Source organism: Rhynchophorus ferrugineus, unplaced genomic scaffold, assembly GCF_030347505.1.
Source record: "Rhynchophorus ferrugineus isolate W39M unplaced genomic scaffold, kcgeb_rfMv2 rfM8, whole genome shotgun sequence".
NCBI lineage: Eukaryota > Metazoa > Arthropoda > Insecta > Coleoptera > Curculionidae > Rhynchophorus > Rhynchophorus ferrugineus.
Window position 1 is genome coordinate 10,294,232 of NW_027472587.1, and position 18,356 is coordinate 10,312,587.

At 31.2% G+C, this 18,356-nt stretch overlaps 1 protein-coding gene across 4 annotated transcripts in view; it reads left to right on the forward strand.

Annotated features, from left to right (window-relative positions):
• The window catches only part of Pde8 (Phosphodiesterase 8), a 235,178-nt gene that overhangs the window by 102,826 nt on the left and 113,996 nt on the right, over positions 1–18,356 (forward strand). Inside the window, exon 2 of one of the 4 annotated variants that reach the window (XM_076411375.1) lies at positions 8,200–8,372. The exons of 2 other annotated variants lie outside the window; for them this stretch is intronic. In XM_076411375.1, the coding sequence (XP_076267490.1) occupies positions 8,234–8,372 (139 nt within the window). In that variant the 5' untranslated portion in view covers positions 8,200–8,233. The remainder of the gene's footprint in view (positions 1–8,199; positions 8,373–18,356) is intronic. One more of the 4 variants, XM_076411376.1, reaches the window with a different exon arrangement.

The following is an 18,356-nucleotide window of genomic DNA, read 5'->3' on the forward strand; positions in this document are numbered from 1 at the left end:
CTACAATAAGACCTAACATATAATTTAATGAATAGTTCCATACGATAAAAAAAGAAAGAAAAATCTCACCTTCCAGAACATATCTGCAAGAGTTACGTAACATATGCGGAGCCCATTTTTTGTCTTGACATTTAGCAGGTAGATTGAGGTAAGTTTAATACGCTTCACAATTCTTTAAATTTGTACTTAAATCATACTTTTTTTCTCTTATTTAACAAATATAACAAAATGAATTAGCGTCTCGACGCCATTTTGAATTGATAAAAAGTATGTGACACGTTATGCCTCTCTAATACGCAAATACAGACTGTTCTCATAAAGCAATATATAGAGTGTTAACTTGATACAAATTAATTCAGAATTGTTTTGCGTGGTCTCAGCAGGAAGGCGCTGAGAACGTCATTTCGCTGAATTTTCTAATGAAAATATTTTATTAAGACAGCATTTCATTGGTCAACGATTTCATACGCATTAAGTGACTAACCTCTGACGTCACATTCTACTGACCAATTTTCAAATAAAACCAAATGTAATTTTTCAAAACCATTTATTATATACATCTTTTTATATACATGCAAATATTATACAATATCAAAAAGCTAAAATATAAGTATATAATGAATATATATACTGTATATAAATAAAAAATAATCAAATATAAATACATAAATAAAAAATAGTTAAATGTGGACATAAAATGGCTGTAAACTAACTGAAAACATAACATATCTCGTGGAAAATATCAAAATTGTCTATAGCTAGTTTCCCTTTTTCATATTTCTTTAGTGCTATCAATTAAAATAACATGTATTAAACTTTCTATCTTTTTGTTCCCTCATATTGAAAACAGAGCAGTACAGCTTAAAGTATGTCTCTGTTAATATTTTACGTACTTGTTCAACACAAAAATGTATTCAGAGAAGATATAATGATTACTACAATGTTATTGTGAAAATTATGGAACACATAATTAAAACAGTTCAATCAATATACGCCAGAATAGAGAAAACATACCAAAAAACAATACTTAGCAACAAAAAATTAAAATGTATGATATAGATCAAAATTATTGTTGTGCTCTTATTATGGTAAAATGGAGAAGTTAAAAGACAGCTTAAGCATCTATTATTACCAATATAATATAACAGGCATGATAACCTCTTGTCTAAAAAATCAAGATCATCTTGTTGGTCTACAAATTGTATTATATTATTTCGTATTAAACTATTTTTAACATCCTTGTTGAAAAGGTTATCTCGATGAAGAAGCCTTAAGCCAAAATATTAATTATAAGTATCTTGACCAGTATACATATGTGTCAAGTAAATGAACCCCTTCAAAATAATTAACTTTTTAATTGATGGCACTTTACAAACAGCTTTTTAAAGGATAACAAAATCTTTTCATGTAGTATAATCACATTTACCTTTAATGTAATTTTGCCATCGTCCCATTTGGACACATTTTGTGTTTAAACTGTGTGTAATATTTTCGTTATTTCTTCTGTTGTATTCCTGTAAATAACAATATATATGAACACAAATACTTTTTTTAAATGATTGTGTACCTACCAAGTAAAAGCAATGCTAAGTCGCACTCACATTCTTAATCTAGCTAACTTGAATTGTTTCTTCCAAGGAAAACTACGTCTGGATTTTTATTTCCGCACATACACTGGATACACAACAGTTTTAAGGATCAAAATACATTGTAATCAAATAATAGCGATTATATTTAAGACACAAAAATGCTAACTGTATTTTATGTCAGACGAAAATGGCGTCGCAAACAAACTCAAACAAACAATCACGTTATGAAAATGAGGCAATCAAATGTCTTTGTAGGCCAATTCAAATGAACCAATCAAAAAAATGGTCTCAGAGCCAGCATTGAACGAACCACGCAAGACATTTGTTGGAATTGAAAGATCATATTAAGCTGATAATTATAAGCTAGAAGATAAAAGAGTTTTAAATCCTCATCAATGAGTTAATTTTCTCGTAAAAAAAATGATTAGTTAAAATAAAACCTCGAATTCCTTACTTTGAGCGCGATTCCCTTATGAATAAATTACTTATTATTCGGCTATCTTCCAAATATAATCTGCAAAAAATCTGGAAAATGTTTTCCTTTTAATTGCGAATATATTAATAATAAATCGAGTATTTATTAACATTATTTTAGATATTACTTTTAGGGTATATATAAATATTTATGCAAACATGTTCGCTATATGATCTGAAATTATTTTAGGGATGTTTTAAAGCTACGTCAATACCTCGCGACCATTTAGTTGAAATAAAATTATTTTTGTTTCATTTGCCGTTATAATTTCATCACGCGCTTACGAGTTTTATAATAAATATTCATAATAAATTGGATTCATGTACGCAAAATAATGTTGATGTAGTATAAAATTGATAAACATAGGTCGTAAATAATATTTTCTGTATTATGTAGTAAAATTATTTATATAGTTAATTTGTGATACCACATCTTAAAACATTCCTTATAGATCGCCTTAATAAATGTTTATTTGTTGTATTTAACGTTTTGGTTATTACAGATGAAGTTAAAGTTCCCATTATAACTTCAAAAGTATTTTGATGTGAAACTAAAACAAATAAGATTTTTATTGCATTCAGTGTATCAAATTTTACTTAAAAACTAGAATTTGTGAGTTAATTGCTTAGAAAAACATATTGTTATCTGAAGTATGAATATTTAGTAATAATTGTAGTAACAGGTCAATTGAAAAATCTCCGCCTACCATAGTACAACACATTTTTTGCCAAGACTAGTTTTTTATTCCACATAATTCCCTTCGCGGGAATCATCTTTTTCCATTTTTGTAGTAGGATTTATCCTTTGCTTCAAAATAGGTCTCAGTTTCGGCGATCACCACTTCATTCGACGAAAATTTCTTCCCAGCGGGCATTCTTTTGAGATCTGAGAACAGGAAATAGTCGCTGGGAGCCAGATCTGGAGAACACGGTGGATGAGGAACCAATTCGAAGCTCAATTCATGGATTTTCACTGATTTGTGACACGGTGCATTGTATTGGTGAAGGAGCACTTTCTTTTTCTTCAAATGCGGCCGTTTTTCGGCGATTTCGTCCTTCAAAAGGTCCAATAACGCTATATAATAGTCGCTGTTGTTGGTCCTCTGTTGTTGGTCCTTCCTTTTCCAAGGTAGTCAATGAAAATTATTCCATGCACATCCCAAAATACAGACGCCATAACCTTGCCAGCCGAATGTTACGTTTACCCACGCTTTGGAGCGCTTTTATCCTGTGAAGTCCACTCGGATGACTGTTGATTGGACTTCGGATGAAATGATAGAGCCATGTTTCATCCATTGTCACATATCGACGCAAAAACTCGGATTTATTACGCTTGATTATCTTCAAACACTGCTCGGAAAATTCGTCACTCTGTTTAACAATTTCAACTAGAATAAAACTAGAAGGAAACCACATACGCAGGTGCAAAAGGTAAATAATTTACTAATAATCAACTAATGAAAAATCCGAAGCACTCTTCTAACAATAACTCTAAAGGGTATGTTGAATGAACCAATGTTTTAAAATAATTTATGTTACATTTATAAAACTTATTTTATTGCAACGTCGAAAACTGACTTTATATATTAACAAGAATAAATATAACATATACGAAACCAACTTCCACAGCGATTGACAAATCAATAACAAGTTATTAGAATTAGTTGGAAGACATTTATTGATCAAACAGTTACAAAATGTGGGGCGCTCTTTTACCCGAACTCTCAGAATTGTCTTTGAACTGAAATTAGTATACAACTTGCTGAACCTAGTTTCACAACAACTTAGAAAATCGGGCGAAAATGCAAACTCTATCGAATGTATATATTGTTACCGAGCCCCAGGTCGCCTTTATGTCAAACTTTACGTTCACGACCTCGTTTCGGTTTTTGACAGATCGCAGGACGATTGGGTTAATCCGGTGGCAGTGGGAGGTCTCCAACGTAAATCGCCACCAGTTCCTGCTCAAAGTTTGTTAACTTTGTCGTGCCGAGCGGAATGACGTCGATATTGATTTAAATCTGTTTTGCCCCCCGACTGAGCCGGACAAATTGAAGGGAATGATTGAATTAGCCGAAGATTTTGCTTGGCGTCGATTTTGTTTCCCCGTAATATTTGCAACTGGGGTACAGGGGTAATGTAATTTTGATAATTTCGATTTTAGCAACCTTTTTTTCGACTGAAAACTTGGTTTCTAGTCTAGCTTGGTTATTTTCTAGCTATGATAATTAAATCTAAATTATCTAAATTATGATATTTAAATATAGTATTATTATTCGTAGCGCGATTTCATGTTTGAATAATACCATTTAACAATAATTAGATCAATAAATTATTGTGTAGATAGTATACGGTAATGGATGAAATATATTTTAATTATTTGCTTTCACAATATGGAATATTGAACATATATTATATTATTAAATATATTCAGCTCATATATACTGCTTGAAAAAAAAATTGTACGTCCAGTTAAGAGTTCAATATATTGTAGGAAATGAAGAATAAATGAAAATTCTCGAGCGTGTTTAACACATAGTATATATTAACAGTAATTGTGTTGTGAATAATATATTAAGATAATAAGGGTGCTACGATAAACACATAAATATTAAAAGAGATATGTTTATTAAAAGAACTGTAAGAGGTGGTACCGAGGAATTTGTCCTGGATATTCCAAACGCGTCCTTATGGCAAGGATGGAAAGGCTAGCTAGTTCGGCCAAACTGACAGGACCAATTATAGCACACCTTATTATTTATAATATTATATCTGGAAATTCATAAGGTTGTGTACAATTAAAGTATTTTGTTATTGCAGCATCTTATTTTATATTAACGTTCAGAGAATATTATTATACCTACATTTTAGCAACCGAAAAAGATGGGTAAAAAAAGAAGTAGGTATATAATTCAATTTAACAATATCAAGTAACATATGGGAGTGAAAACACAACGATATATGTCCGTTTTATCGATATTGTTGCCAACTTTATTTACGTGTAAGATGAAACAGCTGTTCCCGAAACAAAACCCTAATTCGATAGAATGAAAAACTGTTCAAAGTACATATACTTCAGTCTTGTTCATCGCTGCTAATAAGTAATTAAATTCCACATCGGCGGAAGGTAGAGTACGACAGCAAACAATTTTTTAAGTAAGTAGCTTCTCGCTCTTGATGGATGGCTGTAGTCGAGAAAAAAGTAAATTTAATAAGTTCGTTCCAAGATCGGATTAAGTAAAGAGGAATCTACCGTTCGCAAAAGAAGGTTTTCGGGCAAGGCAAGGTGAAAGGTATTTGCTTTTCTCATGTTTATTTCATGATGGCTGGTGGCTAGTCTAAGATATTTCTTAGTTCCGAAGTAAACCTGAATATTATATATTGGAATTAATTGGTTCCTTTTTTAAAAATAGTTTATTTTCAATGAAATATTTCTATTTTATGGTAATATCATTCGTTAAATACTATTAGGAGTACAAATTGAAAACTAGTGTTATTTTTATAACTTAAAGATTTACTTAACTTAGTTAAAGATTTATTATACAAAAACTAAGTATTTATTTAGAGAAATATTGTAATCATTTTGGCCGATTCAAAGTGCTTACGTGTACTCCAATAGGCTTTAAAAGTACATTTCTAGAAGACAAGGAAATGTGTTTGTTCGTAAAGAATCCAATTCACTATTTTATTCATTATTCCAAAGATTTTTTAAAGAATATTTATTGGGTTTTGGTGAGAAATACAAATTATTATTAGTTATAGCTCAATCAATATTAGGTAATAATAAATTCTTAGCATTTCATGCAAGTCTTACAATATGATTAATATTGTTCTCTAGTTTTAGTTCTCTTAAGAAAATAATTCGAATTTGCTATATAAATATCCTGAATTAATATTAGTTTTTCTAATCTGGTTTTTTCTTCTGCATCTTTTTGGTTCTAAAAATTCAAACGGGCTGACATATCACAGAGACAACCTATATATTTTCCACCATGTATTCTTTGTATTATTTAAAACTGCATTGCGCATATATGCAATTTGTTGACACCATCTAGTCATATTTCCTTAATATTGATCCACATATAAACTTCAGATCCAAACCTAATTAGCGGGTAATAGTGTGTTATTTGTCAATCCACAAGTTTAAAACATGACACATTTTTCAGACTTCGACTAAGTCCACTATTATTGGCTAATTTTTGTACTTCCACGTTTTTATGTCCACGCATCGCATTTCGCGTTGTTTTTGCAGACCGTCTAATATGTTTGTAGATGTCTTCACTTTTAATATACCATGGATCGTTGATAATACCTTGTATAGCATTGTAGTTGTACATGGCATGTCTATACTGGTTTCAAAATTTGCTTATAAAATAACATTTTGTAGTATAGTGATAGATCGGATTTTTGTCCAAGACACCACCATTTTTTCGAGACATTATTCTGCTCGTTTCTTCTTAACATACTATCTCTACTTGAGCTTGGTATGCACAAGCATTTTGTTGTCTTAGAGCCAATTATCACTCCCAACTAATATTTTTTGTATATTTAAAATCCGCATGTATAAAATGATATACTGTAATTGAATAATAATCGAATAAAATAGTTTCTGGATCAAATTATAATTTTGATAATCTATTATATATTTTTTAGACCTTTTTAAGAATTTCAACAATCTACCCGTAGGCAATAAGTATTATTATATGATTTCCATTATATAATATAACTATCCTGACATGTATCTCATATAGTAAGTGAGAAATATACAGGCATTTGTACTTCATTAGCAATTACATCAATTCATTTGCAATTAGAAGCATACGTATTTAAATTACTAATTACAATAAAATATTTTAACAAAAACTAAACTAACTATTTTGACTTCAAAAAATAAATAAGGAACTCACTAAAAAGTAAAAAATAATCAAACTTATATTTTTAACACAAAAAAATGTTTTATTATAAAATATGTACATAATAATCTTTGTAATAACTAAATAAAAATAAAAAACCTTATTTAACCTATCTGCTACACGTATTTTATATTCTACTATATACACAATTTAGCTCAATACTTACCTAAACCTATTTATCTATTTATAATATTATTTCAACTACTACCAACTGAACACTGTGAAGTCGGTGCCGAGCAACTAATTGGATGTATTTTGTTCGCAATTTAATTTTGTGTAAATGTCACAAAATTATATTATCATTTATATTTGGGAACCCGCAACCTCCGCATGTGAATTGAACGGTCTAACTATTACACCATAGAACCAGTTGCCTGCGGTTCTTCTACGACTTTTTATACGATATGGTTAGTGCTAAAAAAGTAAACTGAATAGCTTTTACACTGAACTACTTGCGACTTTCCTCCATATCAATCAGTTCAATAATAACATTATAACCAAAATTTATTTATTTTATTAATTAATTATTTAAAAAAATGAGAAAACTTTGTACATGCCTTTGAAATTTGAGATTTTCCCTCGATTTCCCCCCCTTCCTGCTCACAGATCCTGCCTAGGTTCCATTGGGAACACCTCGGAAGTGCGCTCTTTCGAATAAAAAATTATTTTGAAAATCGATCCATAATTGACCGAGAAATCGGCGAACATACATTAAAAAAATATACAGCCGAACATCCTTTTTGGAAGTCGGTTAAAAATATATATAACATCAATGTACAGTGATCAAAATATAATATTTTTTTAAGTTAAATACTTTCTTTAATGATCGTGGGTACTATGATCTAGTTTTGTTTATAATGACGTGAAAAAAAATCTGTTCTAGAATAAATTTAATAATAATGGACGTGATCTAAGTAGGTGGAAATAATGTGGTTCTACCGATGTTGTCGGTTACGTCGATTTTTCCTCAAATATCGTATAAAGCCAACTCGTCTTTACGTCTTCAAACTAACATGTCAGTTGACACCTAATATGGATTGTAACAGAAAAGCGAAATATAATACTCTAGTGAAACATCAGTGATATTGATGTTTACAATAGGAATTATCGTGTTATATGTTTTGCGTTTGTTATTAGACCCAACAGACCAGACCAGCTGTTTATTTATGTATTATGTGTCCATCGCACGATTGAGACGTATTCGTTTTTATGTGTGAGTGCAGAATCCGAATTGGAGATGTATAGACTGATATCAAAATGATAATACAGCATCGGGACAGTTTGGAAGAGAGCGAAGACATGGAATCATTGATGGACAACGAGATAGTCGAGGAGGAAGAGGAGGAGAGCGATGAACAAGGCACTAATCCAGTTTTGGGGGAGAACTTACAGAACGGTAAGAGTAACAGATCGTATTCCTTTATCGTATGTTCAACTATGGGTTTCGACAAAGGCCCGAGAGCTAAATTAAATTTAAGACATGTAATGTTACTAAATATTAATACTCGGCATTGTTATCAATTTATCTGGGTCCATTGTACGGATCGGGCCGATTTAATACAACAGTGGTGATTTGTACTGTTAAATATCAGTAACTTAATAAGGATCAGGACTGTTATAATCGGATCACCTTGTTAAAATTTTGTAAATTATTCTTACATTTTATAAAATTAGTATTGTCTAACAGGTCAATTGAAAAATCCAGGGCCAGGATTAGGAGGAAGGTAGGTCTTGTGGATAAGCAAGGTGTTGAAATATATTTTTGTTGATCTCCTAGAATATCAATAATCTGCCCGTGGGAAATTATTATTATTATATGATTTCAGTTATATAATATAACTATCCTGTCGTGTAGAGGATCATTTCAGTAAGTGTTCTACCGTACAACTTATAATCTAATTTTTATTCTAGATACTGTTCTAACTTATTTTAAAGTATATCCTAACTTATTCCAAAAACTATTATAGCTTATTCTAGAGATTACTAAATCCCACTCTATTAATCAGTCCGTAGGGTAGTTTGCGTTTAAGCTTACGCACTTCACTGTCGTCGCACATATTTAACTGTTTGGCGAGTTCATTGGGATGCACTAATAGTCTTTCAGAGTACTTCGCACTAACACTCCGAATCACACTCGTTATGGGTTCTATAGGTATATCATGCTGAATCAGTTTGTTGGACATGTAACATGGGGCATCGACGATGACCCGCAACACTTTATTCTGGAACCTCTGGAGGATATCTATGTTAGATTTGCTTGTAGTACCCCACAGTTCAATACCATAAGACCAAATGGGCCTAGGTATTGACTTATACAGCAAAACCTTGTTATCTAATGATGATTTATTTTTACGCCCTATCAGCCGGTACATTTGGTTTAGTTTAACCCCAAGCTGTTTGCGTTTTGTTACTATATATTTTTTCTATATCAAATATTGATCGAAAAGTGTTCCCAGATATTAAACGTTGGGTTCTTGCGGAAGTTCATGACCATTCAATTTTACTAAGGGACATGTTCTTCTACAAAGGGTGAATCTCACAAGGATAGATTCTATTTAATTTGCTTTTCATTACCACGTTTTTAACCACAATTCGACTTTGTTAAGATGAAGTTGGAGGTTTCTTGTGGTTGATACTGGATCTTCGTGTGATGATAAAACCTCTGTAGTAGTGTTTCTTGAGTCAGCTGTATACATAGATATAACAATATATATATATATATATATATATATATATATATATATATATATATATACAGATTGTGTTACTGTGTATTAAATCGCATCGGTTACATTTGTAACCAACATGATTTCGAAGCCTCACTAACAGTCGTCATTTTTCAGTATGTGTCATGTCATCAGAGCTTTTTTCAGTGCATTGAGAATGTCTGAATATCTACCGAGTAAATCTCATTTGCCCCAAGTTTTACCTTTTTTACTCCAATTTGAATAAAAAGGCAGTTGAAGGTCATCGAATGCTTTGTGAAGCTTGCGGCAACCATACTCCACCGAATTCAACATTTAAGTACTGGTTTCGATGTTTTAAAAGTGTAGGTGGTGATTTTGACACAAAAAACTGAGAATATTCTGGACAGCCAAAAAATGTGGAAGCAAGGATTTCAAGGCATTACTAGATGATGATCAATATAAAGTGCAAGAAGAGTATTTAGAATAGTTGGGAGTAATACAAAAAAGCAATTTTGAATAGCTTAGGATTGGTTCAAAAGCTTGGATATTTTGTGCCGTATAAATTGAAACCAAGAGACATCGAAAGGTGTTTGATTATGTGTGAAATGCTGTTTCAACGGCAAAATTGGAAAGGTGTTTTGCATCGTATTGTTACTGGTGAAAATATTATATAAAAAGATAATCCAAATGGAAAAATTTCATGGAGACCACATGGTCATTTATTTACTTGAACGGCAAGTCCGAATATCCACGGCTCCTAGCTAATAATCTGTATTTGGTGGAATAAACCTGGTCTGGTACACTATGAGCTACTAAAGTTTTAAATTAAAAAATTCCTTTAAAACTATTTAGTAGGCCAGTAGTTTCTATTGCAATTCGTTTTGGGAGTAATTAGCAAACACGATTCCTTTTCCCTTAAAAAAAATCAGTGGACATACATGTGTAATTTTTAAACAACCACAATTCAATATTTCAACTCATTTCTTCTTAGTTCTCATTTTTAATTAATCTCAGTTTCTTTAGCTTTTTTCAGTAATTATACTTTCAGTAAGTATTTTAAATAATATTGGCGTTTATAGTTAAATGGGGTCATTTCTCGATTTTCCATATACTCTAATTTTGGAACGTCTTCAAGGTTTGTACTACTGCTTGTATGAAGATATGTATCATTTCGATTAGAACTTCCATAGTTTTGAGACCTTCCTTTACAAGGAATCATAGCAAGATATGCATATTTTCCATTTTCCATTGTTATAAAATCACTTTTAAATACATGTCTCGTCTAAATACACAAATTGAAATAATAAGTCTTCCTTCATTTTATTATATGCTTTTAAAAATTGTATACTTCTAAAAGCAGTACATTAAACATCTTGATGACGTGACTTCACTGTTATTTCGAATAGACTGGATATATTATTCTGATTAATTTTAAATAAGAACAGGCAGATGAATAATAAAGTTATGAACTCATGAAAAATGTAAGGTCCCTTATTTTCTGTTATTCCATTTTTCCTCTTTTGCTGTCTCGTTCTTGACTGAGATTTTCTGCAATCTCGTTATGAAAAAAAGGAGAGTCAGCGTAAATCGTCTCAAATAAAATACTACAAATTATTTTCTGACGGTGTTGGCTTGGCAACTGTGAGATTCCGTTAACCATTGTTTGTTTTGCGCTATGGTCGACGCCTTTTCAATCATAGCGCTTTCAGCAAGACATGTTTTTTGATAAGTATCTATTTCATTTAAAATTTGTTTCTCTGGCAAGAACGTATTTCATTTGGCTCTATTATCTAAGTGAGTATTACATGGTATTGCCTCTAAAGGTGATTTCTTATTTGATAATGTTTCCGCAATTAAAACTATTTAATGAAAAAAATCATAATAATATATGTAGCGTAGTGTTTAAACCCAGAGAGTAAAATAAAATCTTTAATAAAACAATATAACTTAATCGAACATATTAAATAAATAAAATAGAGATCAAAATAAATGATATGTTAATTGGCAATAAACGTGAGAGATCTTGATGTCGAGGTGGTCGGGTAATAATACTGCAAACATAGTGAAAACCCACCTAAGTAACCAATTTTCAATAACAATAGTTAAATCAGTTCTTATTACGGTAGATATTTCTAGTATCAGGTAATATAGAAATATAACGGTACTGACAGCTATAATACTATCGATAAATAAATGTATCGACAAACACTGGTAATGGATGGTATTGATAATCCCAATAAAAGACGATGACAATGGTATGCAAGAACAATAATAAAATAAGCAGGATATTTAACTAATATTGGTCCATAGTAATCAATAGCATTGATAGTCAATCGTTATAAAACAGGCAATAACGGTAACCGATAGCAATAGTAAACTATATTAGTATGAAGAATGACATGTGCACACAATGCAAAATAACGCATAATGTACCAGCTTATACTCTGACATCAACAATAATGTCGCAATGAGATCAAGGGAAGCAGCCGCACGAGATCCTGCCGTTCAGGTTAGGATCTCTAATTTGGATTTCTTATTCTGATCATTTTCTTACCACTAAAGTTATTTAACGAGAATGAGAACAATATATGTTAATACATTTATTTTCTACAAATGTTTCTATCTGTGTGACAGTTTGACATTTACATGCAACATGGGATAACATGTTGGTTTGGTAGCAATCCATTTTCGGATCTTTTCAGCATTTCGAAACCGTGTGCCAGCTAAGCCATGTTGCATCGATCTAGATAAGTGGAAATCAAAAGGCGCACTGATCATTAAAATGGATGTGTTAACATTAACATCAATATCAACCAAACAATTGGGATATGAGAGAGCAAGATGGCCATAAGTTTCTAAAAGTGCTTGATAGACATCGACAGAAATATTTTAAAAATCAATTAACAAAATTAATAAATGTTGATAATATAATTTTGAGCTCTCAACTCAATAATACTAAATGGAAAACTATTATAATATATATAATAATTATTTTTCACTTATTTCCCATCTAGTTTTCTTTGTCATATATTTATATCATTTACAATCCGGTATAAGTAACAGTTGTCCATCGCAGAAAAAATAAGAAAAACGAACGCAACCATAACCATAATTCCACCTGTTCGTCCTAATCGGCCAATAGTAGTACAAAAAATCGCCAGTGCCATTTTAAAATAGCTGAATAGTCGCAGTCGTAACCATCTTGTCGCCGAACCAGCTAATAAACTAAATCCGTTGAAATTGCAACGATTCTACTTCTTCTGCCTGAGAACAACTGGTCTGACGGTCAGGGTCTTTCGGCGGCACTGTTTCATGCCACTATAAATAGTAAACGCGTTAATCGCGATTTATTTGATATATAATTACGATGCTCGTTCAGTAAGATTTAACTGAATTGTTGACACAATGAAATAGTCTCGTTGTGGTTAATTTTATGGCTATTAATGTTATTTTTTCATTATTTATTTATGTCATCTGGAAATAATATACTGAGTGCAAAATAAAAAGTTTATTTAATAAAACAATATATAATAATATAACAACTACTTACACAATAAATGGCACAATAAAGAAAGTAAATAAGCGTGCTGGATCTTATTGTCGAAGTTGCCGGACGATAGTTATGGAAACATAATGAAAACGTACCTGAGAAATCAATTTTCAATCTTAAAATCCTAAATAAATAAATAGCAATAGCAATAAGCAATACTCTGTTTCTATTGTGCACTCACTTCAAGCTCCAGCTATAATGAACATCCAATGCATACAAGGGATAAAGCCAAAGGCCACATGCTAGATACGCTACCACCAAGCGCCTTCAGAAATCACTTTCGGTGGCGTTTATGTATGCTTTCATGTTATCCATAGATTATAACTACACATCGGTTACTGGGCCACTTTGGCTTCAGTTTCTGGATTATGAAAGAGATTATGAAACACATTCTCTTCTCATAACTTCCAACCAAATGCTCATGAATATCCTGAAGACTACTTTGATTATTTAACAACTTTAGTTTAATAACAACTTTAATTTATCATTAGTTGTTTCCGCTCTTACCACTTTGTCTCGATAATTGTCAGCATTGGACCACTGTTCAAGTCAATTACCAATTTAGTAATTTCTAATCTATTGAATATTTGATGGAGTTAATCCAAATCGAAGTATAAGCAGTTCTTCATTATATATATATATATATATATATATATATATATATATATCGATCAGAGTATCCCTATAATAGTTCTTTGCCACTGATGGGTGGAAGAATACCAATGCAAATAGTCAACAAAACCCTGGCCGAAAACCAACAAAGTTTTACCAGAAGTGAACATGTTAATCAAATAAAATGCATTGGAAATTACCCTTAACAATAGCCATTTTGTGGACAATAGATTGTCAGATGGAACAATGGAATGCTCTATTATTTACTCAAACTTTCGGCAAAACACAACCAATTAACTTGTCGTGTACTTTTCGTTACTTTTTTTGGTTCTACTAGTTCATTTGACTGATTTTTAACCTTCTCGCTCTGTCATCCTAGCCGCAGCCTTGACAAAAATATACCCAATTTATGGTTACATAGATTTACATGTAATATATATAGTTTTTTTTTGGTAGTTTGCTTGTAACGATATTTTTCAAAAAGATTAAAATTGTGAATGATAAATAGTTAAAACACTTTGGACTATTATGTGGCAATAGTAGGTAATATTTCGATTACTCTCTGGATTTTTGTTAAATAATATTTCCGTTCAATATTCAATAAAGCATTTACTTTATTTAAAAAAGCTCTGCGCGATCATTTTTAATTATGTCATGAATTAGTTTTCTTTCTATGATTAGGTATATGTTTAATTTCAATTTAATATTTATGGTTATTGTACATCTTTAATTTTTGGATTTTCTTTAAGTTCTATTGTATTGTCCGTATTTATTATAGTAAATAATACGATAATTGTGGTTTCTATGGAATGGAATAATACGATAAGGTATTATTCCATTCCATAGAAAGATTCCATTCCTTTTTAGAGATCCATAGAACATTCAAATATAAAACTAATTCTACTTTGTTTAAAATTAAATTAACTGCATCTTAATAGTATTCAGTAATTATTTTTTCCTTTTCTTTTTTAAAGTTAGTATGTGAAGGAATATGTACATCTCGTACCGTCTCGCTTCTACTACCATTGGAATATATAAGCACATATAAAATTAACTGTTCCAAGCCATTATCTCTGTCCCTTCCCTTCTCACAATTTATATATGAAAGGGTTCGTACGTCTTCGTTTGACATCACGAACTGAACAATATAGTCTAACCGTGAATTTGACTAAAAATAGTAATTATTTTTTTCAGTCACTAGTTTTTTGATTATCAACTGTTTCGACTGTTTTCAATCAATAGTTTCTTACGCTAAGTTTAATAATTTCAGGGAACATCGTTTTAGTTTTGCAAAAAATAATTAAATTTTAATTTTGTAGGAACATATAGATGATTCAGGAATAAAAGGGACCCAAACTTGAAGATATATTTCATTTTTTATACGCTTATATGTTAACAAGTTATAAGAGATTCAGTTCATTTAGAGGTTTACAGTTTCTTTTTGGCCTATTATAATATTAAATATATTATCGCAACACTAGATAAGAAGGTCAATTGGGTTTTTTATTCAGAGATGATTATGAGATTTTTCAAAGAACAACTTTTGCATTTTTTATTCACTTACCAGCCTTGGACCCATCGTGACCAGGACCTCGTGAATGAAGCGAATGGCGTGAATCATAAACTCCCTAAAGTTGTCGACTGTTTACGAATGGGACTGGAAACGGTCTTTGATGATTACTCAAGCGAAAACGAGTCTTTTAGCTGCTTTAAACGCCGAAAAATACGATTGAAATATCTTTTAGGAAGAGGATTTCTCGAAGTCGTTGCTGTTTATTTTATTGTCGTATAATTTATTGTTGTAAGTTAAATATTAATGTTGAATTTTCGGCCAGTCATTATTAGTTACTATTACGATGAATCTTAATATAAACGCAAAAATATGACAATAAGGGTCCATAAGAGTGTTAATTAATTTGATATTTTTCTATAAATTCAAAGTCTTATTGAAAATAAAAATTATTTTTTCTAGTAGTATTTGAATCAAATCCGTAACACGATGCCTTTTGGGGCCACAGAAGAGTTTTCTTAGTGTCATAATCATGTTTGTTTCAATTTAAGCGTTTAGATGTAAGCTTTTATAAATTTTTCAGCGCACAGTAGATTAGATAGTATATTTTCACTATATAAATATATTCAGCACGTTTATTTAAGAGCCTATTGAATGTCTGTCATTTTAGAAGACATTTTTAAAAGATATGTTATATATAAAAATATATGATATATTTATAAAAGATGTATCATTTTATTCATTTTATTAATCCATCACTTGACGTTACAGATACTTTCCTTTCTCAAAATGTTTAGTTTAAATATCAGGTCCATAAATTAATAAATAAAATAATAAATAAATAAATAAGGCAAAACCTATTCTCCAGACTTTGCTCTTTCTGATTACTAATTGTCCCGACATATGAATCGTGACCTGACCTGACTGAGCACCAATTAACTTCTTATGAAGATAACAAAAAATTATGTCGATTCGCGGATAACTCAAGGAACGCATCGTTCTTTGTGGAATCTGTAAATTGCCTGAAAGAACAGAAAATGTAGTGGCTATCAACTAGAGCTATTAATTAAACTTTAGTCTAAAGTCTGAATTTCATAAATCACGACTTATCTTTTTCTTAATATTTTAAAGTCCTCTTTTTACTAACGACATTTATCTGGACTGTACATACAGATTAACGTAGACTCCGAACCACAGTCCTCGGCATTAAGCCTACCGACTGGCCAGTGACCAACTTAGAGACCATACCAGGAGATTACAATTACAATCAGAAATATAAAGTACATCCATCTCCCAGCAGGATTCGAACCCGCGACAGTAGGAGGACCGTCCTGTCACCTTGACCACTGCGCCAATGAAACCGGTTTAAGACTTATTTGTTTTTTAAATAAACTAGCAGTTTGGATTGCACGTAAATGTAATGAACAGATCTGGTCGAACTTTGGATGCACAAACATCATGACGTCTTGAATATATTCTTACATATGACGCGGATTACTAGTAGGTGATGATGGTGCCAAAAAAAACACATATGCTATAGGTATCACTGGATTTCGTTGTTTGATGGTTAAATAATATCCATCTTCTTTCCAAAATATCAATGGATATTGCAAAGCATTGTAAGAACGATGATTGTCTTGGATCATCTGCACCGTGCTATATACGTTATATATGTATATCTCGATATTTAGAAAGGTACAACTATAGCATAGATAGGTAACATCATTTACAGTTAATATTAGCATATATGTGTTCTCCATATATTGCTTTGTCTGGTTTAATGTTAATAACGTAGTTATCGTTTTGTAATCCTTTGGAAACGGCGTTGAACAACTGAACTGATTCGCTGTAATTTTGCAAAAACGTTCCCAAAATTTCCTTTCTCCTCTCAATTCAACAACTTCTCTCTCCTCCGTATGTTCGATGTGGTTGTATATATAACGTTAATTGGTTGGTCCTCATCAGTAATAACAGAGGTTTGCAAAAATTTTAGACCGGCATCAGCCATTGAAAACAAAGAACCATTTTGAAGGTACTTTTGGTCGTTAATCTTGTTACTCTTGAATGTTGCTCCAAAGATATTTTACTTTTACTTGCTCCAAAGTAAAATCAAACAAAGCGCTATTTGCTTTACTTGACATCATCATTTTGGAGTAAGAATTAAATTTACGAATTAGCCGGCTTGGTGGGACATGGTCGTAAATTTATGTTTGTGATTGTTTAAAATTTGTGAATGTTCTAGGCAAGAGTGTAAAATCCGATAAGGAAAATGATCCCAGTCACGCCAGTAACCAGGCTGGGTAAGACCGGATGTCGTCTGGGATGATTTCTAAAATTGGTCACTCGCCAGTCGGTAGGCTTTAATGCTGAGGACCGTGGTTCGGAACCCACATTAAACTGTAGGTCCAGTCCAGATAAACCCATAGTTGGTAAAAGGAGACTTTAAAATATATATATAAAAAAAAATACGAATTTTATACAATTTCTATTTAAATGTGGCTTATATATATATATATATATATATATATATATATATATATATATAATAGCATAGAATAATTGAGAACATTATTAGCTCGAGCTAATAATCATCCCAGACGACATCCGTTCTCAATTATTCTATGCTATTATATATATATATATATATATATATATATATATATATATATATATATATATATATGCAGAAGTTTGTTTTTAATAAACCACTTAGCATTTTTATTTGATATTTCTCATAAAACTAATTAGACAAGCTCATATAATTTTCTTTCCCATTCATCTTTTGACTTCTAATATCGTCTCATTATTCTGTGTTTTTATCAAAAAAAAAAACTGTATCAAATATACATGCCATAGATAATGTAAACCATTATAAAGCCCAAAAGGCTAATACTCTCTTATTATCTTCCAGTTCCCTTTTGCCCTTTTTACCCTTATTTTCTCGAAGATTTTTTCCGTAGCGAAATCTCATTATTAAAAGAGAAGACCAGACGAGCGTGAAAGCTTCAGATGTAAAAAATA